At 49.1% G+C, this 27,531-nt stretch overlaps 1 protein-coding gene across 1 annotated transcript in view; it reads right to left on the reverse strand.

Annotated features, from left to right (window-relative positions):
- Positions 1-27,531, reverse strand: part of CFAP57 (cilia and flagella associated protein 57) — a 65,743-nt gene that overhangs the window by 19,849 nt on the left and 18,363 nt on the right. Inside the window, exons 6-17 of the mRNA XM_035020175.1 lie at positions 27,246-27,385; positions 26,097-26,262; positions 25,261-25,374; positions 22,154-22,366; positions 20,592-20,765; positions 17,591-17,752; positions 13,379-13,534; positions 12,121-12,214; positions 11,333-11,523; positions 7,986-8,159; positions 6,706-6,864; positions 4,161-4,304 (exon numbers count right to left, since the gene is read on the reverse strand). Coding sequence (XP_034876066.1) covers positions 4,161-4,304; positions 6,706-6,864; positions 7,986-8,159; positions 11,333-11,523; positions 12,121-12,214; positions 13,379-13,534; positions 17,591-17,752; positions 20,592-20,765; positions 22,154-22,366; positions 25,261-25,374; positions 26,097-26,262; positions 27,246-27,385 — 1,887 coding nt within the window. The remainder of the gene's footprint in view (positions 1-4,160; positions 4,305-6,705; positions 6,865-7,985; positions 8,160-11,332; positions 11,524-12,120; positions 12,215-13,378; positions 13,535-17,590; positions 17,753-20,591; positions 20,766-22,153; positions 22,367-25,260; positions 25,375-26,096; positions 26,263-27,245; positions 27,386-27,531) is intronic.

Below are 27,531 nucleotides of genomic sequence, written 5' to 3' on the forward strand. Positions count from 1 at the left end.
AGGGACCAGCAGGTAGGCATCCCCAGTCTAAGGACCCTCCACCTCAATCATTCTGTTGAAAAGGTCTTTAGAAGTACAACTGAAGGGCACCTGGGTGGCTCAGTTGGTTAAACAGCTGCCTTTGGCTCAGGTCATGATCCCAGGGTCCTGGGATAGAGCCCCATGTCGGGCTCCTTGCTCAGTGGGGAGCTTGCTTCTCCCCTGCCTGTCGCGCCCCCTGCTTGTGCTTGCTCTCTCCCTCCCTCTCTCTCTGTGTCAAATAAATAAATAAAATCTTTAAAAAAAAAAAAAAGTACAACTGAGGAGAATGTCTCGTCTTCAAAAGAAAAGGAAGAAACCACCAGTGAGCTTCTGAAAGATTTTTTATTCATTACTGCATTTGTATTAACCAGAGACATGTGAATGACAATTGGAGCTTCAGATTAGGATGAGACCAGGTGTATGTGAGCTCTCAGTTGATCTAATTTCTGCCAAAGGCAAAGGGGTGATGTTTGATTGATGCACCAGATCTGATGCACACTAGTATTCCTGTTAATAGAGAGGTTCGCTATTTGGGGGAGATGGGCTAGTTCACTGGGTTTTTTCATGGCTGGCTGGAGTAGCTCCTCTAGTCTATTCCAGGTCCTTTGGTCAGATTTCAAAGCTCCTGACTTCTGGGGTACCAGGAAGGCTGAGTGAGCCACATCCACGTCCTGGACATGAAGGGGCAGCTCGTAGAACGTTATCATTACTGGAAGCGTTCGGTACAGACAGAAGAGCCCTTTGACCCGGCGCCTGGCGGGAAGACAGAGCTCAGTAGCTATTCGTCTGAATGAGTGCGTGCACGGCAAATGTCCAAGGCAAAGGGGAGCCTCTGTGAGGGAGGAGAGGGGTGCTTGAAGCAACCTGCCTTCTGGAAGAAGAGTGAAAAGATAAAGGCACAGTGTCCACCGGGTGGAGGACACAGCAGGTGTGGGGACGTGCGCCGCTAAAGAAAGAACGTGTCCACTGGGGAGGGCTGGCCAGGGCTCGCAGGCCTGCGGAAACGGAACTGATGAAGAGGGGGTTTCTGTCTTCAAGAGCCGCAGGTCTAGAGGGCTAGGAGGGAAGGTCCAGGGAGAAAGTGCCCTCTGCATGCACGGAGGAAGCTAGGGGTGGCACCCAGAACAGGGAGGCTCAGCCAGGTTTTGCGAGACAAATAGGTATATGGGAGGTCAGAGTGGAGAAAGAGAACTCCAGGCAGAGAGAGAGCGCCAGAGGCGTGGGCCGCCTGGTGCAGCTCTGCAGGCTACAGGTGGTCTGGGGGGTCTGCAGGTGAGGGAGGGAGGAGGATGGGGGCCGGAGAGGTTGGCTGAGCTGGGTCAGGTGGCCTGATGCCGAGGTCCTACTGAAGGGAGCAAGACCGGAGGCGACACGAGGGTGCGAGACCAAGGGAACGGTGGCTGGAAGAGAGCAAGGGGCTTGCTTCTCCAAGGTCATGGCTGAGTGCCTACAGCTGGTTGTGCGTCTTCCTCTGTAGTCTTAAAGCCAGCAACGACCGATTAGGTGAGAAAGGAAGTAATACAGGCAAAACATGAAAGCATGCCGAGAACAGAAATGACCTATGTCATAGAAAAATTGTGAAATATGCTGAATTTGAATAACTGGCTGGACAGCTAGGATACAAGCCAGTATGTGGGAACAAGCATCCTTTTCCTGGTGAGGAAATCCCATCTACTTTTCCATGTGTTACTCCTCACACTCAGTGACTCTCAATGGGGGGAGGAGGCAGGAAAGAGGCATTTTACCCCCTAGGGGCCATCTGGCAACGTCTGGAGACATTTTTGGTTGTTACATCTGGGGGAAGAGGAGGGTGGCCCCTGGCATCTAGTGGGTAGACACCAGGGATATTGCTAAATATCCTACAATGCATGGGGCAACTCCCCATAACAAAGGATTATCCGCCCTAAAACATGAAATTGCTGAGGTTTAGGAACCCTGCACTAGATGAGTAAACAAGAGTGTGAAGTACAACGACAAGGTCTGGACACTCTCTGCCTAGGAAGGGGTCCTGTCTCTTCTGGAAAAGTCTATGTTCAGGGAGGGACCTAAATCAGGGAAGTATTAGATTTTCATTCACAGAGGTCTCAGCTCCAGCAACAAGCCAGAGTTTCTTACAGCTTCCTTCTTGTAGGAAAAAGAACTTCACAGGAGACCTGCAGTGGGTGGGCCAAATGGGTCTCTGACCCGCAGAGGGAAGCCCCAAAGTCAGAGGTGCCTGGGGAAGGAATCGGGCCCAGATATGAGCCCTGGTGGCCACTGGCACCAGGGGGTTGGGGTAGGAGGGTGAGCCCTGTTGGACTCACCCTCAGGGTGCAGAGACAGGCCCTGCTGAGAACGGGTGGCCCAGTTCCTGATGGGAAAGTGAATAATCCTTCAGGTGTACTGGGGTGGAAAGTAACTGACCTGGCTGTAAATCTCCCCGACGAATGAGGAGAGGAAACAGGACAGTGATTTTGGGGGGCTGCAGTACATTCACTTTCCAGGCAAGTGGGGCCTCCGCTCTTTTTTGGACTGCCATTTCTGGACCCTGATGTCACTCAAGAATGGCAGGAGGCCCGGATGAGGTGGCTCTGTGGTCAACTGGGAACCTCCTACTTCTTCCCAGAGGCCAGGGAGTAAGTCACTGCCACGAGAACATACCCTCTCTGGACACTCTGGCCCTGGACGGGTCCCACCACCTGACTTCTTTCCTGGGTCTCCTACAGAAAAGGCTTTGCTTTTCTCCACCATAGCTCCTGGGTATCCAGTTCCACTGAGACCATGGGTGCTCCCTGACACATTTGTATCCTTGCCTGGCACCATCAGCGAAAATGGATGGGGAGCAGAACTGTTGGAGAGCCTTTGGGCTGGCGCTGGGGAGGGAGCCTGGAGACGAGGCTGGAGAGGGGTAGTACCTGGATCATGCAGGGCCCCAGTAGGGAGTGTGGATTTTATTCTAGGTGGGAGAGGACACCACTAGGGGTTTGCTGTGGCCTCTATGTGGAGACCAGACTGGAGGCGGGAGTCAAGTCCAGATGAGAGATGACTGAGGCTTGGATGCAGGTGAGGCAGCAGAGAGGAACGAGGCCTGGATTGGAGCTGTCTCTGGGAAGTCCATCAGACAGGCACTGGCAATCATTTGGATACAGCAGTTAGGGGAAGAGAAGAATCAACAAGACTCTACCCTTATACCTTAAGCACCTGGGTGGATTGTGGTACCATTTACTGAGAAACAGGAAACAGGAGGAAGGGGAAGTCAGGAATTCAGGTTTTGTTTTGTTTTGTTTTGTTTTTTAAGATTTATTTATTTGAGAGAGAGAGAAAGCACGGGCACAAGAGTGGGGGAGAGGGAGGGGGAGGAGAAGAGAATGAAAGAGAGAGAGGGAGAGACTCCTTGAGCGGACTCCCCGCTGAGCACAGAGCCTGACCCTGAGATCATGACCTCCACCAAAATCAGAAATCCAGAGTCGGCTACTTAACCAATTGGGCCACCCAGGTGCCCCAGGAATTTGATTTTAGATCAACCATGGACCCCACTGTCAGCTGCAATCTGCTTAAGGAGATGCAACGTGCATGGGGCAGAGGGGCTGAAAGGGGACACTTGTACCTCACAGGACTCTTAGGAGCCCTTGTCCTATTGTTGATCTTGCTTTTAATCTCTCCTCTCTACCTTCATCCTGTCTGCTTCCCAGAACACACACTTAAAGCTGCCACTCTCCTCTCAAGAGCCTTCATGACTTCCCGTTCCTCCTCAGATGGATTCCAAACACTGCAGCTTCGCATATGCCCCCACCATTTCCAGACTGAGAAAAAAATGTTGGAGGGGTATGCTTTCTCTTGCAACGGGCTGGTGGCTGAGTACACACCGCCCCCTGGTGGCCGAAGGCCCCCCAGAGCACGCACACTGAGGTGCGGGCAGGGCCCAGGCCCACCCCAACCCCTGCCGCAAGCCAAACCTTGAAGCGTTTCACTTCTGCACCACTGAACTCCCCGCTGGGCCTTTCCTGTGGCTTCTCCTGCAGAGTGGAGGCCCACACCCCTTGGGAGCCGGCAGGGCTTGTGAGGAGAGCTTTCTCTCCTTGCCCCACCCCAGGCCAGTCAGGAATAGGCGGGGAGGAGACAGCGGTCCAAGAGGCCCGAGTGTCGCAGATGGCTCTCACCTCCTGAATCTGTTCCTTCATCACCTTGATCTCATTCTCTCGTGGTTCTATTTGCTTCTTCAGCTCCTTTATTTTGTAGTCAAGTACAAACTTGAATTTCTCTAGTTCTTGGTTTTTCTTTTTCAGATCATAGATGCGCTTCTCCTGTGGGTGAGATGAGAGAGAAGTGAGAGAGAGAGCAGGAAGCCATAGTATATGGCATCCCCTTTAGGCAAAGGACATCAATTCTGTGCCCTGGCCGAGGAGGCCACAGACTGCTCTCCTGGCCGGGGATATGAAGGCTGGTTCCCCCATGAGGCTGCAGCCCTTCCTCTGTGGTTTCTGTGCTAGGACTGCATTCATTCATTCATTCATTCATTCACTCATTCAAGTACAGCTTGTAGATGACTGTATTTTCCAAAGCTGGCCTCCATAGCATCTCTCGTCCCAGAGTCTCTTCTATCTACAACGGGACCGTATGCTTCTCTGTCAGGAGCTAAGATCTAATTCGGTTCTCTTGCATCTGGCTTGATCTATGGTTTGCTTGTAACCCGAAGAATGCGCTCAAGGATGCTGTGTGGCTTCCCAGGCTAGCTCAGAAAAGGCCAAGCAGCTTCCGCCTGGTTCTCTTGGGACTTTTGCTCTGAGGGAAGCCATCTGCCCTGGAAAGAGTCCCACTACACTGAGACCATCAGGCTGAGGAGCATGCTGGTACTCTGGTGGCCGGTCCTAGCTGAACCCAGCCTCCCAGCCCCCTCCCGGCCAAGGGGCTGGACAGGTGCATGAAGAAGCCACGTTGGATACTGATTTTCCAGCCCCCAGCTATTTGAGTCACCCCTGGTTGAGGCTCAGCAAGGTCCCTGCCACTGAGGACAAAGACAAGCCATCTTGTTGTAGCCTGTCCGAATGCCAGACCCACAGAATCTGAGAGCATAATAAAACAGTTGTTGTTTTGCACCACTAGGTGTTGGGATGATTTGTTACACAGCGATAGTAATTGGAATGCAGATCTATCCATCCATCAAATGTTTACTGAATGAAGACCTTTGGCTGAGATGCCAAATAGAACTATGACACAGTCCCTGCCCTTACGGAGAAAGCACCAGCTGGAAAAGCAGACGTGTCAACAAGTGTAGCCCTACCCTGTGAGAGGTGTTGTAGAAGAGGACAGCGCAGAAGGCACGGTATATACCGAGGGCGCCAAGAATAACCAGCGGGTATGTAAAGCAGTGGTTCACAGGGAAGTGAGAAATGGGGCTGGAGAGGAGGAGGGGAGGAGGCTACGGTCCTGCCTGTTGGGTTCAAGGGGGTTCAGAAGGTGTCCAGGAGGCTGGAATTGGCAAACTATGGCCCGTGGGTCAAATCTGACCCGTTTCCAATAAAGTTTTATTGGAACATGGCCAAGCCCACTCATTTATGCGGGGTCTACGGCTGATTTTATAACATAGTGGCAGAACTGAGTAGTGTGACAGAGGCCACACTGTGTGCGAACACGAAATATTTACCACCTAGCTCTTTATAGAAAAACCTTTCCTGCCCCTGCCACAGGCAATGGGGAGCTATGGCAGAATTTTAAGTGGAAGAGTGACACGGTTACAGAGTACGCTGGCGGGGAGCAGGGGTAGGAAGCGGGAAGGAAGGCCGTTGGCTGGAGAGGAGACTGTTGCAATTTTAGGTCAGGAGGCCTTACCCTCTTTACTCCCCTTTGAGCATCTGAAGAGAGCTTTGGACCTTCCCTACACCAACACCCAGATGCATACACAAACACTCACATGCAGAAATTTCACGCAGGCACAATCCAATTCCCCTTAGCAGACCCCCTGAAGGACCCCACTTCACAGGTGAGAAAATGAGGCTCGGAGAAGTTGCACAAGGTCCTGTGGCCAGTAAATGGCAAACCTGTGCTGGAACCCAATTAACCAGTGTGGAAGCCCATGATCTCAACCACTGGAGAATTCTGCCTGCCTGAGGCGGGAATGGTGAGGGGATGGGCAGGAGGGCACACAGCCTGGATTTGCTTAGGAGGATCCAAAATTTTGGTAAGCCTCACAAAATGTGACGTGTCTGTCTTCTAAGTGTTTTGTAAGAAACGCATCCTGAAAAGGGATACCAGCTTTCTGGGGCACCCAGCAGTTGTAGGCCAACCACAGGGAGGGGCAAGGACGTGGGTGGGCTGCCCCCCGTCCATGGGCACAGTCACCCGAGGATGCCTGGAGCAGTGGAGAGCACGGGCCCTGCAGTCGGCTGACTTAGGTTCTTAGCCCAAGTCTGCTGCCTATAGACTATATGATCTTGGGCAAGATACCAAACCACCTGGAATTCAGTTTCCTGAGCTCTACAGCTGGGGCCCTTGTGGCCCCTGGGGTCGCTGGGAAAACGGAGTGTGGCGTGTTTGCAGCAATCAGTCCAGTACCAAGTGCACAGCAGGTACTTCGCAGACCACTCATCCCCTATCAGGTTCCATGAATGTGTTCCAAGCATCCAGGGGCCCTGTGTTCTGAGCTTTCTCCTCATCCCCTGGGTCCATCTAGGTGGTGGTTGAGGGAGGACAGAGATGAGCCTTCACCTTATCTTGAATCGTCTCGTCTCTTTCCTGGATTTCCCGCTTGAGGCCCAGGATGTCCTTCTCCAGGGACTTAATGACCCCTTGCAGCTTCACCTGCTCCCCCTTCAGGCTCTCAATGTCACTGGTTCGCTCTTCGATCTCCTTCTGCAGGCTGCTGAACTGTGGATACAAGTGCAGCAACAGAGACAACAAAGTCTTTGCAACCCCCCCCCCCCCCCCCGCCTCCCAAATGTCTGTACGCTTACAGACTCCCCATCACCAACCTGTGACCCGGACTCTCCACCCTCGTGAGCTGAAAAACACACCTAGCACTCAACATTTCTGGGCTTTGAAGAGTGAATTTTTGATTTGGGACAGGTCTGGGGATTTCCTAGGCCACATGAATGATGTAGCATCCTGCCTGGGAAGATCCAGTCCCATTCCCCTCTGTGAGGATGGACTGTCCAGGGCAAGAAGCTTAGAGACCAACTCCCCTGGACCCAGAGTTTTCCATGACCACACCAACCTTGAAAGGTGGGGATCCGTGCCCCTTCAAGGTCATAGATATTGTAACGGATGAGCCACCTTGGCCATGTCTAAGAAGGGAAGATGACATTGTCCCTGATTGATAAGCAGTGTGATTTCTAACGGTAAGGAACGTGAGTTTGCTTTGAAGTTGGCTTCTCTAAGGCTAAACGTTTTGGGGAAACTGGCAATTCTACGAGGATCTGTGAGCTCTTCGCCCCGCCTTGTAAACTAAGCATACTATGCCTTAGTCCTTCTCCCACCCAGAACTCCCTGCACCGAGAGCCTAAGGACACCTCTAGGACTTGACCTAACTTCCAGAAGTCCTCATCTCCATTTCTACCAGAGGTTTTTTTTTTTTTTTTTAAGATTTTATTTATTTGACAGAGAGAGACACTGTGAGAGAGGGAACACAAGCAGGGGGAGTGGGAGAGGGAGAAGTAGGCTTCCCACGGAGCAGGGAGCCTGATGCGGGACTTGATCCCAGGACCCTGGGGTCATGACCTGAGCCGAAGGCAGACTCTTAACGACTGAGCCACCCAGGCGCCCCTCTACCAGAGGTTTAACTCTGAAAACTGACTAAATCCTACTTGCCCATAAATGAAAGCCGGGGGCGTCCATCAGTGTCAGGGTGAATGTTGTTAACGCTGTGAAAAGGACAGAGAAGGGAGAGCCCCGAGGAGGGGTGGGAAGGGTGTGCCTGCCTGGCAGGGCGGAGGTATTCTAGGCAATGCAGCCCTTGCCTGAGCCCAGGCCTGTCCAGAACGGCGCCATACCTTCTTCCTCATGATGCCCGTTTCTCCTTTGAGCCGCAGGTTTGATTCCTTCTCATCCCGAAGCTTTTTCTCGTACTTGGTTTTGATATCTTGGATTTCTCGGTCTTCATCCTCTTCAATCTGTTTCTTGGTCTCTTCAAACTCCCGCAGCTGCTGCCTGACATCTTCCTGTGCCTGGCTCAGAGAAGGGAGAAGGGACACACGACACTTTCGTGCTGCCCGGGCCCGGCAGAGGTGCACATGGGGCCTATCGTGCGGAATGGGAGGGCAAGTGTTATTACAGACATGGGAACCAAGGCCACGGGCCCCCAGACCTTCCACTGTCCTCCTGTCTGTCCTCTGTCTTCCCTTCCCTCCCTGCCGGATGAGGCCGCAGGCTCCATCACTTCAACCACCACCTTCCTGACATCCTCATACCTGCCCCACCGCTGGTCTCCTTCACCCCGACACCCACGCTTCCTCTATCTTTCTCTCACTGAACTTGGGACAGTTGTAGTTTTATATTTGCGGAACTACTTGATTGTCTTTCCCATTAGATAGGAGGTCCTTATGGGCAGACACCGGTCTCTCATGCCCACCACTGCGTTCCCAGACTACAACCTGCCCGGGCACACAGTAGGTACTCAGTCGCTACCTGAACGAGGGCATCTTGAACTCTGCCCTCCTGCTCCTTAATCCAGTCCCCTGCACGTCCCCCAGCACTTTATGTTACTGATGCCTGTTTGACAGGACCCTCCACTGGCACGGAAGCTCCTCAATGGCGGGGTCACATCCCTCTGCTCACCTCTGGGGACCCCCTGCCCAGCAGCTGGTACGTAGACAGTGAAAGCCTGGAGCCCGGATGCTGGGAAAACTAACTCCGCCTGCCTGGCGGTGTCTGAGAGGTGACTTGGGCGTTCCTCCTCTTTGCCCCCAAGTGGTGCGAGTTATAGATTAAGTCAGAGTCCACTGTTTTCCCCTCACACCGACCCTGGCATGCTCGCGAGCTGTACCATCCCTGGAGTGAGCGCTTCGGGGGCTCAGAGAGACAAGATGGTTTTAAAACTGGGCTCCCAAGGAAGGCTGCTCTCGTTCCCCATCACGTGTCTGCTAGACAGAAGCCTGGGGCCGTGTGCTCCGTCTACATCCCAAGTCACCCGTCAGCCACCGCTCTGGCTCTGGTAGATGTGGCTAAAAAGGAAAGTAGGCCAGCCAAGTGGGCGAGGAGGCCTGCCAGGTGGGAGCTCCCTAGGGAAGTTCCGAGTTGAAATCTTTGACTCAAAAGAAGAAACGGGTTGTAATCACTATGGGGGTCCTGGGAGGAAGGCCAGCCTCTCTCCCCTCAGGGCAGATTCATCCCCCTGCCCAAACCTCAAGCCCCCAAAGGCAAAGCTTAGATCAGTCTACTGGAAGTGGACAAACATTTCTGGAACATGTAGGACGTACCCCCCCGCCCCCATCCCTTGCAGGTTTTGAAAATCGCTGATGGGTGAGACACAGTCCCTGCCCTTGAGAAGCTCCCAGGCCGGGGGGTGGGGAGAAGTAAAGGCAGGATGCTACTGCATAGGATATGTAAGAGCAAGGAGTCTAGGGGCCCTGAGGACACAGAGGAAGGCTGCTTAGCCCCGTGGGAGGGGAGACAGGCAGTGAAGAATCCCTCCAGGAGTTGGCTCTCATCCTGAGTCTGTAAGGGGGAGGACCAGCGGCCAGGAATCATCCAGAGCAGAGGCTCAGAGGTTGTGTGGGGAACTTGGCTACTCCACGTGGGTGGATGGGAGGGAGCTGGATGGCAGCAGCGGGGACCAGGGCTGGGAGGTGGGCAGGGACCTGAGACGAGGGCTGGGAGGCTGGCAGGGCCAGGCAGGGCTGGGGCAGGGAACATGCCCAGTGTGGCTGTCAGAGCTCAGCCTGCAGAGGCTCAAGCTGTGAGGAGCCCTCCACCCTCCACCTCCCACCTCCTTTATCCCCCACTGCTTACTCCCTTCCCAGCTCCCTGAAGACTTCTGGGCGCCGACTTAGTCCTCCTGCCGTTAACTGGGGGAGGGGACAGAGGGTCCTGTAATGTCCCAGGGTGCTTTGAGCCCTGTCTCACCGTGGCCTCAGCCACCCAAGCTCAGGTCCAGTCCTGGAATGGGGCCACATCTGAAACCTGAAAATGCAGGCCCTGCCCTCAGCACTGGTGATCTCCCTGTTGGACCCCAGGTATCCGGCACAGCTCTCCAGCTTGCCACGTCCCCCGGCCCTGTCCCAATTCCTTCACTGTCTTCCAGGCTCTCAGCTCTCACAGACGACCTGTGTCTGTCTGTGGCACCACTCAGTAAAACCCCAGCCAGGCAGCAGGGCTGCTCCACATCTTCCTCACTCGCCGTCCTGCTTGCTGAGCCCTGCTGTGGAAAAGCACGCGGCCCGGCGGACGAAGGCTGCCAGAATTCAGGTATACAACCTGGGCTGCGCGTTCAGCTACGCACCTGCCGGTCCTTTTCTCCGTCGCCCCCTGCCTCCCTCCCTCCAAAACCCCTTCCACAGCTCCCTGGCTCTCCTGCCCCTCACATACAGTGTGCCATCTGCTGCAATTTCATGTGGAAAAGGCGGCCATCTGGCTCTTCTCAGTTTTCTCTTCATCTTGGGAAACTAGATATTTTGGCAACCCAAACTGCTTGAACGTTCTCTAACTTGGCTCTGCCTGCGTGCCCTTCCCTCCTGCATTTCCCCCGTCTCCTGTTCATTCCAGCTTCAGTTCTTCCTGGGCCTCCTTAGCTCCTGCAAGCCAGCCCTGCCCTCTCCAGGTGGTCTGCGTCCCCCAGCTATCCTGTGTGCCCCTCTCCAAGGATCCATCTGTGTGACCACCTTCCTCACACAGCTGAAAACTGGGCCCCCAGTCGTTATTTCTCTTGGTCACCCAACACTCAAGCTGGTAAACCATTAAGATACCATCTGGGTTTGTTAAATCAGTGAAGGAATGATTTCATCTCGTAAGACATAAAAAGTGGCTAAAGGGTTTCAGGCAACCACCTGCCCCATTGTTCATGGCCCTGGTTCCTCTCTAGGTCCTACCGACTTCTCCTAAAAAGGTCTCTCCAGTCCTTAAGGCTTGAAGGTACAATTAGGATAGAACAGCAGATATGAACATAGCCTGTCCACAGAATTTCAGTCCCTAAAGCTGTGCACCTCCCAGCTCACTGGGTTCCCTGGTCTAGAGGGAAAGAAATGGTAATGAGCAGATGCCAAGGCCAGATGCACGCATGCTGAAGGGAGGGGACGGAAGGCAAAAGTGAGGCTGGCTTTCCCACAGCTCTCCGGGCTGGTCACAGGCCAGGCCTGCAGGATGCACCATGAAAGGGAGGTGCAGGTCAGCTTCTGGTGAGTACCTCTTCCAGAAGGGTGGTTTTTTCCTGCAGTTTGGCCTCGTAAAACTCAGTCAGCTCCTCCAGGGCCTGGCTCTTGGTCTCATCGTTATCCCGAAGCTGTTTTTCATACTCTTCCTGCATCCTCTGGGATTTGAGCTGCAATTCCTGGTACTTCTCATATTCTAGAAGCAACTTTTGGTTGTTGCAACATTCTGGAGAGAAGCAAGGATGGTTATTTCATGTGGGACAGGAGCCTTTGAGCTCTCCCACTCGCGGCCAGCAGCAGCTAGGGCAGGTGCCTTCAAAGCCACGAGGCAAATGCCTGCCCAGCTTCCTCACCTGCCCATACCCCACCAGCTCATCAGGCAGCCAAACGTCCCCACAGTGTCGGCTAGGCAGAAGGTTTCCAGGAAAGGGCAGAGGGATGTTTGGGGGTTCAGGGCCAAGAAGAATGTCTTGAATATGCAACATAGTTATCAGCAGCCCTGTTTTACAGAAGAGTAAACTGAGGCTCAGTGAGGTTAGGTGACTCCCCAGAGCACCTAATATGGTTGGTGAGTCTGGGACCCATGATAGCCTATCAGGCTCCAGACCCCCACTCTTCTCTATCTCCTGTTGGCATGCAGTAAGGGTTTAGTACATGTTTAACGAATGAGCAAATACACAGGAGTAAAAACCACAATGAGATCCAGGGCATAAATGCAGCGTGTGGACAGATAAAGCCAGATTACCTGGGACTTCTGTGGGATCCGGGGGACTCTCAGACTTTTGCCCCCACCCAACTCCATGGCCTCTACCTGGGTACTCACCCAGGTCCTGCAGTTCACGGTTCTGTTTGTCTAGCAGGTCCTCAATGCGTTCCCGATGGGACACATCCTGCTTTTCTTTTTCTGTTCTTAAAACCTAAAACACAGAATGGACTATTCTCATTCCCATACATCTGCTGAAAGCTGCCTTAGGGCAAGAACACATTTTATAAGTGACATCCTCCTTCACTCACAAATATTTCTCAAGCCCTTATTTTGCACCAAGCGTTGTTCCATGAGCAACAAGCAAGCTATCACTTTTTCTTTACATTATATTCTGCTCTGAAAGTTCTAGACTTTCTCTATTTATATCCTTTCTACTAAATGGGTCTTGTCAATGATGAGTTCGGTTTTGGACATGTAGCAGATGGATTTTGGGGTGGAAGAAAGTAAAGATTCATTTGAATTCTCTGTTGTCTGCATGTTGCTGTCAACTAAATTCTTGGATGTGCTAATGTGTCAGCTTCTAAGGAGTGTTTTCTTTAATCCAGCAGGAAAGCTCTTTGCAGGCAGAGGGGCCGCCCCCAGGAATAACTTTGTGTTTAGCTTATGGAGGGCCCCACAGCAATGTTTGTTGACTAAAGGTAATAAAACTAACAGCCAGGGACTTTCTTTTTTTTTTTTTGGTCAAACTCTCTGACCTGTGGAGATAACATAAAAAACAAATACCCTCTGAGCCAAAAATTGGGGGTTTTGGATGAAGGGCAAAACAGATATGTGGAGAATAAGGAACTATTCTGGGTGAGTTCTGGATCAAATCTAACTACAGGAGGACCATTTAGACTAATTTTATTTAATCTGCCGACGATCCTGAAATTCTGGTAGCTCTTTTTCTATCCTCTGTTTTTCCTGTGACCTTTTCATTCTGTTTTTAAGTAAGTTTCTCTTGATCATAAAGATAATATAGTCTCATTGTAGAGGATTTGCAAAATACAGAAAAGTATAAAGAACAAAATTGCAATGATCCAGAATCCCAACTTCCAGAGGTAATCACAGTGCTAGCTATTTTCTTACGAACTGATCTATGTGTATTTATTTTACTTGATTAATACCGTTCACTATAGAGAGTTTTATATTCTGCTTTGTTCCACCTGGCACTTTGCTGTAAGCATTTCTGATGTTATCAACTATGCTGAAAAATCACACATTATCATATGGTTCATTGTTTGAGCGTAGCTTGGATAGTGTACGCCAGTTCCATCCTGAGTAAATTGAAAACGTCTTGTTATTTGTGGGTGTTGACTGAGTCTCTCAAACAGACCTGGTTTTTCGTTTTCAAGGACTCCATTTCCTGGAGGAACTTATCTGTTAGCTCCTTAATCTTCTCAGAGTAGTTCATGTCCTTCAGTCGAAGCTGATACTCATTTTCCATTTTTAATTCTTCCACACGAGTCTTTAGCTCCAACATAATCTGAGCCTTTGGGAGAAGGACACCAGAATCAAGAACATTCACAGTGTGGGTGAATTAGAATATTTAAACTGGTAGCCTTGAGCTCTCAGAGATCTGTGGCTCCGCCCAGCCTCAAACTCATGTGTCTGCACTAGAACTTGTCATCTCTTCCCCACAAGACACCCGGACTAAAAACCAGGAGACATATGAGCTTCTTCCTCTGCCCTCATGACGTCCATTCAGTAAGCCCCGCTGTGCACCAGGCATGACGCTAGTTCTCTCATCTTCAAATATGCGTAAATGCCACCTGCTCAGTGAAGTCTACTCGGGCCAAACTAGTTAATCTTGTGACCCTTCCCTTCCCATTCCCAGCACTCATGACCCTGCTCACTCTGCTCTACTTTTTACTATTTTCTTAGATCTAGGCACTTTCCAATACAATTTATGTATGATTTTGTTTATTGCCTTTTGTCTTCTTCCCCCATTAGAATTCAAGCTCGAGGAAGGCTGAGATCTTTGTTGGCTTTGCATACTGATATACGGAAGCGTGCCTAACACACAGTAGGTACCTGAAGAACATGTGTTGAACCATGATGCCTGCCCCATGGAACTTACTACAGAGGGAGTCAAATGATATCATTACAAGTTGCGAGAGATGCCCAGAGCCAGGTGGTTCCACAAGACTGTCAGTGTGTCCCACTCAACATCTGTCATGCCTCTTCTGGCCTCACTATCATTACTTTAATTTGGGTCCTAACTCTTCCTGCCTTGCTGGCTCCTGTGACTAGTGACTACTTCTTGCAATCTGTTGTATTCACTGATGCCAAAGTTTTTTAAAAATACCGTGAGACACACACCTTCATTTCCCGAAAAAGGTAATGCTGATGACAGAGAGGGGGAGAACACAGGTGTTTTCCTCTCGCTCATCCACGATCACCCCCCACCCCATGCTGCATATCCCCATCTCATCTCTTTTGGCCCTTCTCCCCCCACCCCCCCGACACTGACAATGTGTTATGCACATTTCCCCATTCCCGGCCAGTGGACAAGTGTGAGCCTGGCACAGAGGGGAGACTGAGATGAGGGACGAACACAAGTTGCAAGGGCAAAGGTGGGGATGAGAGAGGGGATGTTTGGTCAGGGCATTGCGTATGATGTCGTATGGGTGGGAGGCAGAGGGACAGGAAGCCTAGACCGGGTCAGGCCATCAAGGTCCTTGCCAGCCATGAAAAGAAGTTAGGATTTTCTTCTACAGGGCCTCTGAAGGTCCTGTCCAACCTGATTAAACTGATTTGGTCTCAGAAAGGCCTCTCTGGTGGCAGTGTGCAGCTCAGGCTAGATTCAAGCACTAAGGCAGAGGGATTAGGTGTGTGTGTGGGGGGGGTACTGCACAGTCCAGGTGGGGGTTGGGGGAGGAGAGTGGAATGGAGAGATTCAAGAGCAAGATTTTAGGGAACGTGGTGCCTGACTGGGTGTGGGGTGAAGGGGACAGGGCTGTGGATGAAGACCATCTCCTCGGAAGAGCGCTCCCTGCAGGTTGCACTTGGCCTATCTTGCTTCAATGCTTTATCCTGGGTGCCTAGCGCAGAACCAGCAACATAGCACTAAATGAATGTTTATCAGATGAGGAGGTCACCCTGGGGTCTGCCTTGGATTGGTGGAATACATTTATTGATGGGAGTGCTGGTTTCAGGCACATGCTCATCATCCTTCCTCCCTCCCTCCCTCAGTCTGTTCTCCACCTGGCTGCAGAGGTGGCTTTCTATGATGCAAATCTCATCAAGTCATTCCCTAACTTAGATCTCTCAGCAGGTCATTAGGAACAATGTCCGAAGTCTAAAACGTGGTGTAAAAGGCCCTCACAATCCCCCTCCAGCTCCAGCTCCACATACCCTCTCTTCTCTGGCCCCACCTAGCCAGGAGCGTCTTCCCCAGAGCACCTCTCTCATCCTTCTGCACGCTCATTCCTTGGTGTGGAAGACCTTTTTCCATCTGTTCCTGAAGGCTCCATCCAAGGCTCACTTCCTCTGGCACCACCTGGCCTGGATCAGTGTCCCTTCCCCTGTGACCCCAGAGCATCGTTCCTTCATAACACCTGTAACACACTTAATTTCCCTTTTTAATTTTACCTGTGCCTCCTTCCTGGCTACAAGCTAAAGGCCCCTGCATATCTTTCACTTCTGTCATCCCAGACCTTAGTACAGTGTCTGGTACATAACAGACCCCTCTGTGAGTACTAGTTGGATGGATGGATGAATGAATGAATGAATGAATGAGTAGGTAAATCATGTCCTGAGAGACAGTTACATAGAAAATCATAGAATATAAAGAGAAAAAGAGAGCCAGGAATTCTGGAAAATGTGACTTTTATTTTTAATTTTTTTAAAAAGATTTATTTATTTGAGAGAGAGAAAGAGAGCAAGCGCACGCGAGTGTGGGAGGCAGGGAGGGGCAGAGGGAGAGAACATCCAAGCAGACTCCCACTGAGTGTGGAGCCCGGCATGGGGCTCAATCTCACAACACTGAGATCATGACCTGAGCCGAAATCAAGAGTTGGACACTTAACTGACCGAGCCACCCAGGAGTCCCTGGAAATGTGAGAGAGAGCTGGGAGGGAGCTGGGAAGGACAGAGAGGCTCAGAGGGAATAAGAGCGTGGTCTCACAGATGTAGAGAGAGAAGGGGCTCCAGGAAATGAGCAGAACATATGCTAGTCACTTCCAGCTTGGCAGCAGTTCTGCTAGGCCAAGCTGGGGGCTGGGTTGGGAGTCAGCCCGGACACCTCAGGCCTTTGGCACATCCTGAAGTCTCCCAGTTGCTCTCTTCCCCTACCCTCTGGGAGGAATGGGGGAGAAAACAGAGAGAAGAAGGAAGAGAGGAGACATACTTGCCTGCCTGCCGTAGGTCAGACCCTGACTCTCATAGGCTCTCCCTCATCCTTTCCTCCCACTTTGCCTTTCCTGTAGAAAGTTCCATGGAGCTCTAGCAGGGATCTCTGGAAATGCCTGGGTCTTATCATCCTGCTTTGGGGCCATTTTTGCATGGCTGTTCTGATGGTTTTACTCATCTCTACTTGACTATGAGTTTCCTGATCACAGGGCCCAGGCCTGTCTTTTTACACATGCATCCCTAGTACCTAGCAAACGCAGGTATTCAATAAACACACTCGAGATTCTGGATAAACAGCAATGAATGCATAGCTCTGCCATTCTCTGTAAGCCTTGTGAGTTTCCCACCCCTTCGGTGTCTCCCTTAGGGAGCGTGGTGCAGAGCTAGCTGCCCACTCAAAACTCTCAAAACACATCTTCCCAGAGTGTTTGATGCATTCATAGGAGGGAGGGCCCTTTGGAGTAGTGATTAAGAGAGTAGGCTCTAGATTGAATCTAGAGCAGAACTCTAGTCCTAAAACATGTCACTTAACTTCTCCAAAGTCACCTCTTGAAACATGGGGAGAATAAAAGTATCTTTTTCATAGAGATGATGTCACATTTAAACAAGAAAATACTTGTAATTAGTACAGTGCCTGGTTCATGGAAAATCTAAAAAAAAAATGCTGGTTATCATTACTTTTATTGTTTTATTATTAAGAAGACTGGGTTTCAGGGATGTTTTCTAAATACTTCATTTTTTTAAATAAATAAGGCCCCACTAAGCAGTTATTAAGTTTCACAGATACAACTGGCATATTCAGCTTGTCAGTTCCATTCTGTAAATACGTATCGACTGTCTTCCATGTGTCTAGCAAGGGCTAGAAACTGCTGGTCACACAAGAGAACAGCTTGTCATGGTTCCTGCCCTCCAAGAGGGGGAGGAGGAGAGCTAGTTCACAGGCTAAATGTAGAGCAGAGTAGGAGTCAGGATGACCAGGGGCAGGATGGCGGGCAGGGGTGAGGGTAGAAAGAGATCCAGCCACAGGGAGGAGAGCGGCATGGTGGTGTGGGCCGGAAATGTGTAGGGAGCATGGGAGTCTGAGCGGGGCACTGGGTGCAGCCAGGCGTACAGGGCCTCGAATGCCAATCCCAAGGGTTCGGACACAGTCTGGTAAGGGACTTCCACGTCCCTCTTCATTCAATCTGATTCTTACCTTCTCTTCCATGTCTGTTTTAGTAACAAGCACCTCTTCGGCAAAGCCCACTTCCCTCTCTCGCTTGATTCCCCGACCATCCTTATCAAAGACCTTCCAGGTAAACAGGCAGCCATCCTCGGCAACGGTCAGCAAGAATTGGTCATCAAAGGTGAGCAACATCTGAGGAGAAAAAGAGCTTAGAGAGGAAGCTTTCAGAGGCCATGGATGACCAGAACTGATCTGGCTATGTGCGAGGTCTTCATTCAGGCAACCCTGAGCGGGCACACCCTCACAGGCAGGAAGACTGGATCCTGGGTAAGATTAAGACAGGGAGCTCTCATAAGCTTCTGTTAATGAATAGAGGAAGCAAGACTGTGTTTATGTCCTCTGTGGATTTGGAATCTTAAGAGTTAACTATTACCTGGATTATAAAAAGAACTGTCAAAACTCAGCAGTAAAAAACCCAAACAATCCAACTAGAAGGTGGGCAAAAAATATGGAGACATTTTACCAAAGGGGATATACAGATGGCAAAAAGCACATGAAAAGATGTTCAACATTATTAGCCACTATGGAAATGCATATTAAAACTATGGGGAGGGCGCCTGGGTGGCTCAGTTGGTTAAGCGACTGCCTTCGGCTCAGGTCATGATCCTGGAGTCCCGGGATCGAGTCCCGCATCGGGCTCCCTGCTCGGCAGGGAGTCTGCTTTGCCCTCTGACCCTATCCCCTCTCATGTGTTCTCTCTCATTCTCTCTCTCTCAAAATAAATAAATAAAATCTTTAAAAAAAAGAAAAAACTATGGGGAGATATTACTACATACTTGTTAGGACAGCTAAAGTAAAAAATAGTGACAATGCCAAATGCTGGCAACTGGATCTTGCATGCAGTGCTGGTGGGAATGGAAAACAGCTCAGCAGTTTCTTAAAAAACTAAACATAAACTTATCCTATGATCCAGCAATCATTCCTCTAGGCATTTGTCACGGAGAAATGAAGGTCCACACGAAAGCCTGTGGATGATGGGTCACAGCAGCTTTATTTGTAATAGCCAAAAACTGGGAAAAAATGAACTATCCTACAACAGGTAGATGGTTAAACAAATTATGGTGCATCCATGCCATAGAATACTACTCAGTAGTAAGAAAAAATGAAATATTGATACGTGAAATAACTCAGATGGAGCTCAGGGGTATTGTGCTGGGCGAGAAAAGCCACTGTCAAAAGGTCACATAGTGTATGATCCTATTTATATAAAATTCTCAAAATGACAAATATGGAAATGGAGAACCAATGAGTGTTTGTGCAGGACTGGGGAGGGTGGTGGCTGTCACTATCTAGGGCAGCACGAGGGGGCTCTCTGTGGCCATGGAGCACTTATATATCCTGACTGCAGTGCTGGTGACAGGAATCTATGCACCTGATAAAATGACATGGAAACACACACACACACATATTGTACCAACATCAGTTCTTCTGGTATGATACCATTCCACAATATCGCACCAATAGGTACATCAGCAGATGTACCTACTGGGGGAAACTGGGAGAAGGGCACACGGGACCTCTGTGCTCTCTTCGAGTTTCCTGTGACTCCATAATTATCTCAAAATAAAAAGTGAAGGCAAAAGAATCAATGATGAAAAAGGCCTTCTCATAATCAGCGATATGTGTCGAAAACCTTACAAATGGCAATGCTCTTCCACGCAGGAATTTCACCTCAGTCTAGCAACTCAGCCTTTGGGATGATCAGAGATGGCCACGGGACTCTGCAGAGCAGCATACTGGTTAGAATCCAGAAGATCATTAAATGCCCAGTTGTAAGAAAAGAATTAAATAAGTTATGGTCCATCATTTGATAGGACATTTGTGTAGCTACTAACATCATGTTTTTGAGGAATATTTAATTATACAAAAAAAAAAAGTTCATAATAGCATTAAGTAAAAAAAAAGCAGACTACAAAAGAGTACATAGAGTATAGTCTCAATTTATTTAAAATGCACACAAAATGTACACAAAAGAGGAAAAAATGCATCAAAATATTAATGATATTATTAAGAGGATTTTTATTTTTTTCTTTTTTTAGAGAGAGAGAAAGAGAGCATGGGCATGTGAGAATGGGTAGGGGATGGGCAGAGGGAGAGAAAGAATCTCAAGCAGGCTCCCCATCCAGCACAGAGCCCCTCACGGGGCTCGACCTCACGACCCTGACATCATGACCTGAGCCGACATCAAGAGTCGGACACCCAACCACCTGAGCCACACAGGCACCTCGAGGATTTTTATTTCTAAAATAGACATGCATTGCTTTTGTAATCAGAAAAATAAATACCATACCCATAAAACTTCATAGCTTTGAAGAAAAGAGGGGGATTTTTAAATTTACTTTGAGTGTAAGACTCAAGCTCAGTACAGGAATGTTCTAGTTGGTAATGAAAAATCCTTTCTTAATAAGGATATTGTCTGCAGGCAAGCCAGTGTATAGTTTGGAACATCCTTCAAAGCCTTAGGTGTTGCAGTTGTTGGAGGGACAATTTACAAATGTGTACTCATGCTATTCTGTGAGGGAAGGCCTTTTGTACCTTCAGGGAGGGGCAGGGGCTCATCTCCTGGGCTTTGACTCTTTTTAGTCCAAGGCACTTCCTTGGAGGAGGAGACCTGTGTGTCATGAACAGCACTCAGCGGATGGGAGATCTGGGTGGGATGCCTCTCTCATCTCTTAAATGGCCCATTATCATGCATAATATTATGGTGAGCAACCTTGTACAAGAATCTTTAGGTGTATTTCTGATTCTCTCCGAGGATATATTCCTGGGAGCAGTTTAAATAAAGAGTATTAGTAGCCAATCAATGGTCATTGAATGGGTGGTTGGATGAATAAAGAGGGAGAGAGGAATAAGGGGAGAAAAGCCACTGGGGGGTTGAAGGGATGAAGAAGGTATGTGGACGGCAAGATCAGATGGACCCAGCAAAGGCTAGTTCTGGGCATGGGCCCCCGAGCAGAGGGTCCCTTCTTACCTTGGTGATAGGACCTGCGTGGGCCTGGTACTCATTGAATTCTTTCTGCAAAGGCAGTGGGTACTTCATCGCGCGAATGGTCCCCACTGAGGTACCCACAAACATCATGCGCCCGGAATGCGAGATGACAATGGCTGTGTAGATGACATCAAATGCTGAAATCTCTCGAAGGACCTGCGACACAGACGGCTCTGTTCAGGCTGAGGGGCTGAGCTGTACCCCCGGGGTGCCCACGTCATTCCCTCCTCTCCTCTAAGAGCAACATGGGGGCAAGTTCTCTATTGAAAAAAATGTTTTCCTCTTCCTTACAGCACCTGGCATAGTGCCAAGCACAGAAAAGACACGAATTAGTCGTTCGTGGCTGCCTGATTGGTGGACAGACAGCTCGAGGAGTTAGGAGCAACACTAATAAAAGGAAGCCTTCAAGTAGCACCGTTTTATGGCTTTCACATGTTGTAACTCATTCAATCCTCACAAAAAACCCTTTGAGGTAGTTACTGTTGCCCAAACCCCAGGGACAGTGAGTAATTTGCCTCAACTCACCCACTGAGTACGTGGCAGTCAGGCCCCAGTGTCTCTGCTCTTGACCGCTGTGCCACCTTGCATCTCAAACTCAGAAGGGGATGTGGGTTCTACAGTTATTCGGCAGTTACCAGTGTCCCTTGCATAAAGAAAACCTTACCAGCAGGGAACTCATTTGATTTTTCACTTGCTAACTCCCTCACCTCCCCATCTAGCCACCCAACCGCACCTCCCCCCTCCCACTAAACACTTGTTGAATGTTTGCGGGCTAGTTAGTGGGGATACCAAGAGGCTGAACGGCAGGCCTGCCCTGAAGGAGCTTTGTTCTGGTCCAGCCCTGGAAAAGCCACGACAGAATTAGGACTAAGCTACTCAGGGGCACAGTGGAGAGAAGCCCTCCTCTCAACTGTGTCCCAGTCATGGGGAAACCTGTCTCAGGTCAGTTTGCTGCCTTGGTATCTGTGCCCTTTCCCAGGCACCAGCGCCGGGATGGTAACAAGCACCCAAGAGAAGCTGGAGAAGCCAACGTAGGTCAGCTGTCGCTGGGTGCCCAGAGAAGGACACAGCCACGTTTGTATGAAGAAGTGTCCTTGCTGATCTCTTCTCTCCTCCCTCAACTCTTTGGAGCCAAATGAGGTAGTTCCTAAATTTCAGAGTTTGAGGGTTTCAAACAAATATGGTGGCAAGCCGAGATGATAGCAGGAACTGTAGTTCTGTTTCTACCCCAGGGTAAGCGTGCAGTTTAGAGATGCTGCTGACCGACGGGCCTGGAGGGTGGAGGAGACCTTAGGGCCCGCCAGCAAAACGGAAGTGGAAAGGGGCCCCACAGTTTAAACCAGTCAGGTAGGACGCTGGGCAGGAAATACCAGGCGTAACAATGACTGAGCTGACCCAAAAGGCATGAGGGGCGGGATGTTATCCCAAGAAGAAGGGGCCCTGTTCTCACGAGCCCTCTTCCCATCACGCTTCCTGCGGCCCACATGGAGGCTGTCTTCTGCAGACCCAGGCAGCAGCCGGGAGGTGGGGCCCGGCCGACTCACCGAAGAGTCTGCAATCTCCTTGAGGGTCTGGTCTGATCCAACTGCAAAGATAATTTTGGCATCAGGGGAGACAGTAACACAGTTGTAGCTGCAGGACTTCAGCACGCACTCTGTCTCTCTCTTTCCAGAGGACAGATTCCATTCATATACGGCACCATCTGTGCCGCAAGAAATGAGTTTGCTGTCGTCCGCATTCCACACAACTGAACGAACCTACAGGGGATGAAGACATACTCAGTAAAAATATGCATGCACGCGCACGTGCACACACACACACACACGCACACACACACACCCCTCCTTCGGGAAAGGAGGGTGCACTCCTCACGTGTTCCACTAGACTGAGGCAGCATGTCCTTTCCTGGTGCATGCCCTTCAGCAAGCACAAAACTGACTTTATTTGGAACACGGCATGAAGAAGTCCATCCTCTGGGCACTGTCTAAATGATGGAGATATTGGTGGAGAGCAATTAAGAGAAGGCTGGTATGTCCACGATATAAGCAAAATAGAAGAGCGTAAGAATTTTATAGAACAAGGGAAAGAGACGGTCAGGAAGAGCCCTTCCACAATCACAGAGACAACTCTGGGGGTCGGGAGGGCTGTGTGCATGTGCTAAGCCACACCCACTCAAGAGCAATCAGCAGGATATGGGGAGAACCTGAAAACATCTCCTAAGCTGCACAGGGATCCCTTAACACAGCCTCACTGGCACAAGGGGTTTAAACATAACATCTGACCAAATGCTAACAGAATAATAATCTCTGGTGCACGGGCATCTCCCAGGAAGCCAGGTTTAGAGATAAAAATCACACTTACTCCTGGCAGCCTGGAAGACTGTATGCATGACTAAGGCTGCATTCTCTTGGGTATAGTCAGAGAGAGAACCTCCAAACTACTAGTCAATCTCTGGCTGAACAAGTGAACAAAAAGTGTGAACTCCATGCACTGTGACAACAGCCTCCCGGCCACACAAATCCAACAGGAAAGGGTGAAAGGCTACCTGGCTCAGGGGGGCTAAGGACAATCTGTGACTCATAAGTGGCTCAGGTCAACCCAGGGGCAGCCCCCAGGTAGCCAGAAGGAAAGTAAAAGAGCAAAAATCTGAGCAGAGACATCAAGGCTGCACACTGCAGGGGAAAGAAAGACTTCTCAGAATTAGTTCAGCCAGGTCACTAAACAAAGAAACAACTTTCTAGGCTTTCCCCTTTGTCATATTTGTAAGTCCCTTCTCCAGGAGTGAGAGACCTGCCTCCCATTATCTTTAGTATATTTGCTTATTTTCTCAATCTCCTCATAAGTAACCAACCTCTTGACCCACTGGCCACCTCTTCTGGTATTTCCAGGACTCCAACCCTGTCAGGCACATCCTTACCCACCTCCTCAGCTCCCTCTCCACCACTTAAATTGCATTGTCTGTTCTTACTATGTAAAAATACACGTGAAAAAATATAGTGACATTATTTCCAGGAGTATTCCTAGATTCACTATTTTTAATAGTTTATCTGAAAATTCTTTGAGTTTCCTACATACTCAATCATGTTATCTGTGATGATTTATTTATTCCTTTCCAATCTTTATGCCTTTTATTTTGCTATGGTCTGAATATTTATGTCTTTTACCTCCCATCCCACCTCCCCTATGGTTCATATGTTGAAATCCTAACCCCCGAAGATGATGGTATTAGGAGGTATAGGGCCTTTGGGAGGTGATTAGATCATTGAGGGTAGAGCCCTCATGAATGGGATTAGTGCCCTTATGAAAGAGGCCCCAGAGAGCTAGGTCACCCCTTCCACCCTGTGAGGATATGAGAAATCTGCAACCAGGAAGAAGGCCCTCACCTACCCATGCTGGCACCTGGATCTTGTGCTGCCCACCCTCCAAACTGTGAGGGAAAATTTCTGCTGTTTATGAGCTACCCAGTCTGTGCTATTTTGTTATAGGAGCCTCATGGACTAAGACGTATTTCCTTTTCTTGCCTTATTGCATTGGTTAGGACTCAGTATAAGGCTAACAGAAGGCATCATGTTTCATTCTCTATCTCAGAAGGAATGCTTTCATAATCTTATGATCAAGTGGGCTGTTTATTGTAGGTTTTCTTAAATATCTTGCATAAGATTTTTAATAAATAAAATGAGAAGTTCCATTATTTTTTGTTTACCAGCTCCTTCTGCCACTTCTGGAATGTGCCCAATGTTCCAGCCATGTATATCCCAAACCACTACCCTATTTTATACTCCCATCATCTTTAACAAGTCCTTCTGCCTAAAATGCCTTTCTTTCTCAAGTGCTTTTTCTCTCCAAATTCTTTTGCCGACTTCTTCTCAGTCTTTCAACCTTTGGCCCCTCCCTTCGCTTCATGCCCCACCTTCACTCTGTCTAAAAACTATTGGTTTTGTTGCCTAAATATCTTTTGAATCCACCTACCTTTCCCCATCTGTCCCACCTCCATCGTGGTCCAAAATAGTGTAGATATCCACAATATTCTCTTTACCATTTCCATCCCGTCCCTTTCAATACATTCTTCTTTCTGCAGCCAAAGTAATCTAAAATGCAAATCTGGTCGTATTATTTCCTGCCCTGAAAGTCTTCAATGGTTTCAAGAAACAAGGAGGAGAAAGACCATCTTTATCTTTTTTATCTTTAAAAGGCCTGCAAGTTTCCATGCACTTGGGCCCCTGCTAACCTCACCAATCTCAGCTCGCTCCTGAGTTTCATCCTGGTATCTATGTTCCAGTCCCACAGACTTTCAGTTCCTCTGACAGCCATGCAATCTCTCATCCCAGGGTCTTGGGATTCTTATCTGCAATGATGATCTCCACCAGCTCTGTCTGGTTAATTCCTTCCTACTCCTTTAGGACCCAGCCTTTGTGAACACCCCAATCTAAATTATGCTAACTCTTTCATTATTTACTCTAACACCCCATGTTTTTCTTTCACTGCATTTACTGCAATTAGTAATTAGTCTGTGCTTTTGTTTTATTGTCTCTTTCCCCCACGTAAACAGTGAACTCCAGGAAGAAAGGACTCATTTCTCTTTTGTTCACTCGGTGAGTGTAATGCTTGACTCTGTGGCCCTTATTTCCCTGGACACTGCTCACTCACTTACCTTCCCTGTGTGTCCTTTCAGGTTTGAGATGTTCTCCAGGCTTGTGGTGGTAAAAATGTGAATCACATTTCCATTGACTGCAGCAAACAGGTGACCCCCATTGCTAAAGGAACACTATAAAGAAGCAAAACAAGACAGCAAGAATGAAAGAAAGAAATGAGCAGTCTGGAGGTTACAGTCAAGAGCTCCTTTTCCTAAAGAGTTCCAGCTAAAACAGGTGTGGAAGTGGGAATTGGGGGAAGGCGCAGATAGGACTGAGGACTGGCTGACATCTTCGCTATTCCTGTAGCTCATACTGGCCAAGATGCTGCCACTGCCAGGTGCACTGACCATGAAGCTGCTTAGATGGTAGAGCACAGCACTCACTCGTCTCTGTAGAGGTTTCAGAGTGGGGAAGCAATTCCTTCAGTCACTGTTTGGTTTCTGCAGTCATCTCAGGGGGAAATGTGATGGGCTGCTTCCTGCTTCTCCCTGTTAACGTGCATATTCCTTGGCCCCTCTCAGTCTCCAACCTCACCTTTCCAGCTGGGACCCTGAGTCTGAGACAACTTTCCTTTTTGATGCTTTTTTGTTCCTCTGCAATCACAGAGAGGATTAATCACACCTGGGATCTCACAAGGTTTGGGGTTCAATGAAATATCTTGATGAGCATGAGAAAAATGAGATGGAGCCATATGCTCAAGAAGTGAGAGAAGACCTGGATTTCTTCCTTTTTCTTTTAAAGCCACTGAAGTTCTCTAAGATAGGCTTTGGTCTCACCTCGCCAGAGTGTGTTAGTTCTTGATATTTCAACCCTGGTTTTCTAAGAAACTGGACCTTTATCTCCAGCATCTTACCTCCCTGCATCCTCTGACAGAGTATTCTTTGAAAGAACGTATGTCATCAATGAGTAGATTCATAAGGCGTAGTTTGTCAGCAAACCCTACTACAATGAAGTGTCCAGACGGGTGAAGGCTGATTGTATATGCCTCTTCCTGGTATTCCTTAAATAGCTCCAGTGTGCTGTGAGAGAGATCGATTACTGAATTAGAAGTCCAGCCTGCTAATTCCCTTGAGCCCTCCACTGTATCTGGCAAATACTTTTGTCATAGCATTTGAGATACTTTATTGCTTAAAATGATTGGTTCCTTTTTTTTCTGGACTTTGGTTATTTGAGAGTGTCCACCAATGAGTATGGAAGATAGGGGAAGTGATCAGTGAGCTGTCTAGTGATGCTGAAGGCACGGCTCCATTTAGAATCCCCAAATCAGAAGGATCACACAGTTTCTTTTCAGCAGCCCAGCAGCTATATACAAAGACCAAAGATATTCCGGTGTGGGGCCAAACTAGGTTGGAGATTCTCAGGGAATCTATGCCAGGAGGATAAATTCACTAGGGAGTTAAGGGTGGCTGGGGAGAAGGAGAAATAGATGGAATGAGTGGTCTGGAGAGCTCCGTATGGTGAAAAACACATCTAGTGGGAGTGAGGGGATGGGAAAACTGGAAGAACATAGGAGGTTATATGAGAAGGTGAGATACTGCAGTGTTATCTTTATGTCCCTAGAGTCCAGCATGGTGTCTGGCATGTGGTAAGCACTTAATGAAACACAAAGCAATTTTCTAGGCCAAGCATGAGCAAAAAAGAGAAGAGAAACATGTAAGTTGCCTGGCTTGATTTAAAAAAAAAACACTTTTCCGGGGCGCCCAGATGGCTCAGTTGGTCGAGCAACTGCTTTCAGCCCCAATCATGATCCCAGGGTCCTGGGATTGAGCCCTGCTTTGGGCTCCCTGCTCAGTGTGGAGCCTGCTTCTCCCTCTGCCTCTGCCCCTCCTCCCACTTGTGCTCTCTCTCTCAAATAAATGAATAAAATCTTAAAAAAAAATCTTTTCCAACTGAAAGCTTCTAAGTAAGTACATTTTAAAACTCTCTAATTAAAATAATTCACATGAACAAATTTAACAACCGAAATCTTGCATACTACAGTACCAAAGCCTTTCATCCTTACTTTGATTCATAATTCCAGATGCGAATGGATCGATCCAGAGAACAGGTGGCAATGAGGGGTTTACGAATGCACGTAGCTAGACCGGTGATGGATGCCGAGTGCAAGGGGTACATCAGATACTCGAAGTGAGCGGGCTCCCCCTGGAGAAATCACAGAGTGAGATCTGGCAGAGTGAGCAGAAGGCTGGCTGTGTACTTCAGCTCTCAGTACTACCGTGAACATTAGTTAGCCTGGGTGCACAGGAATCAGGATGTAGGAAGACTGCTTTAATATCATGCATGTTTTC

Source organism: Mirounga leonina, unplaced genomic scaffold, assembly GCF_011800145.1.
Source record: "Mirounga leonina isolate KUSES-001 unplaced genomic scaffold, KU_Mleo_1.0 Mir_173, whole genome shotgun sequence".
In the NCBI taxonomy this organism is placed as follows: domain Eukaryota; kingdom Metazoa; phylum Chordata; class Mammalia; order Carnivora; family Phocidae; genus Mirounga; species Mirounga leonina.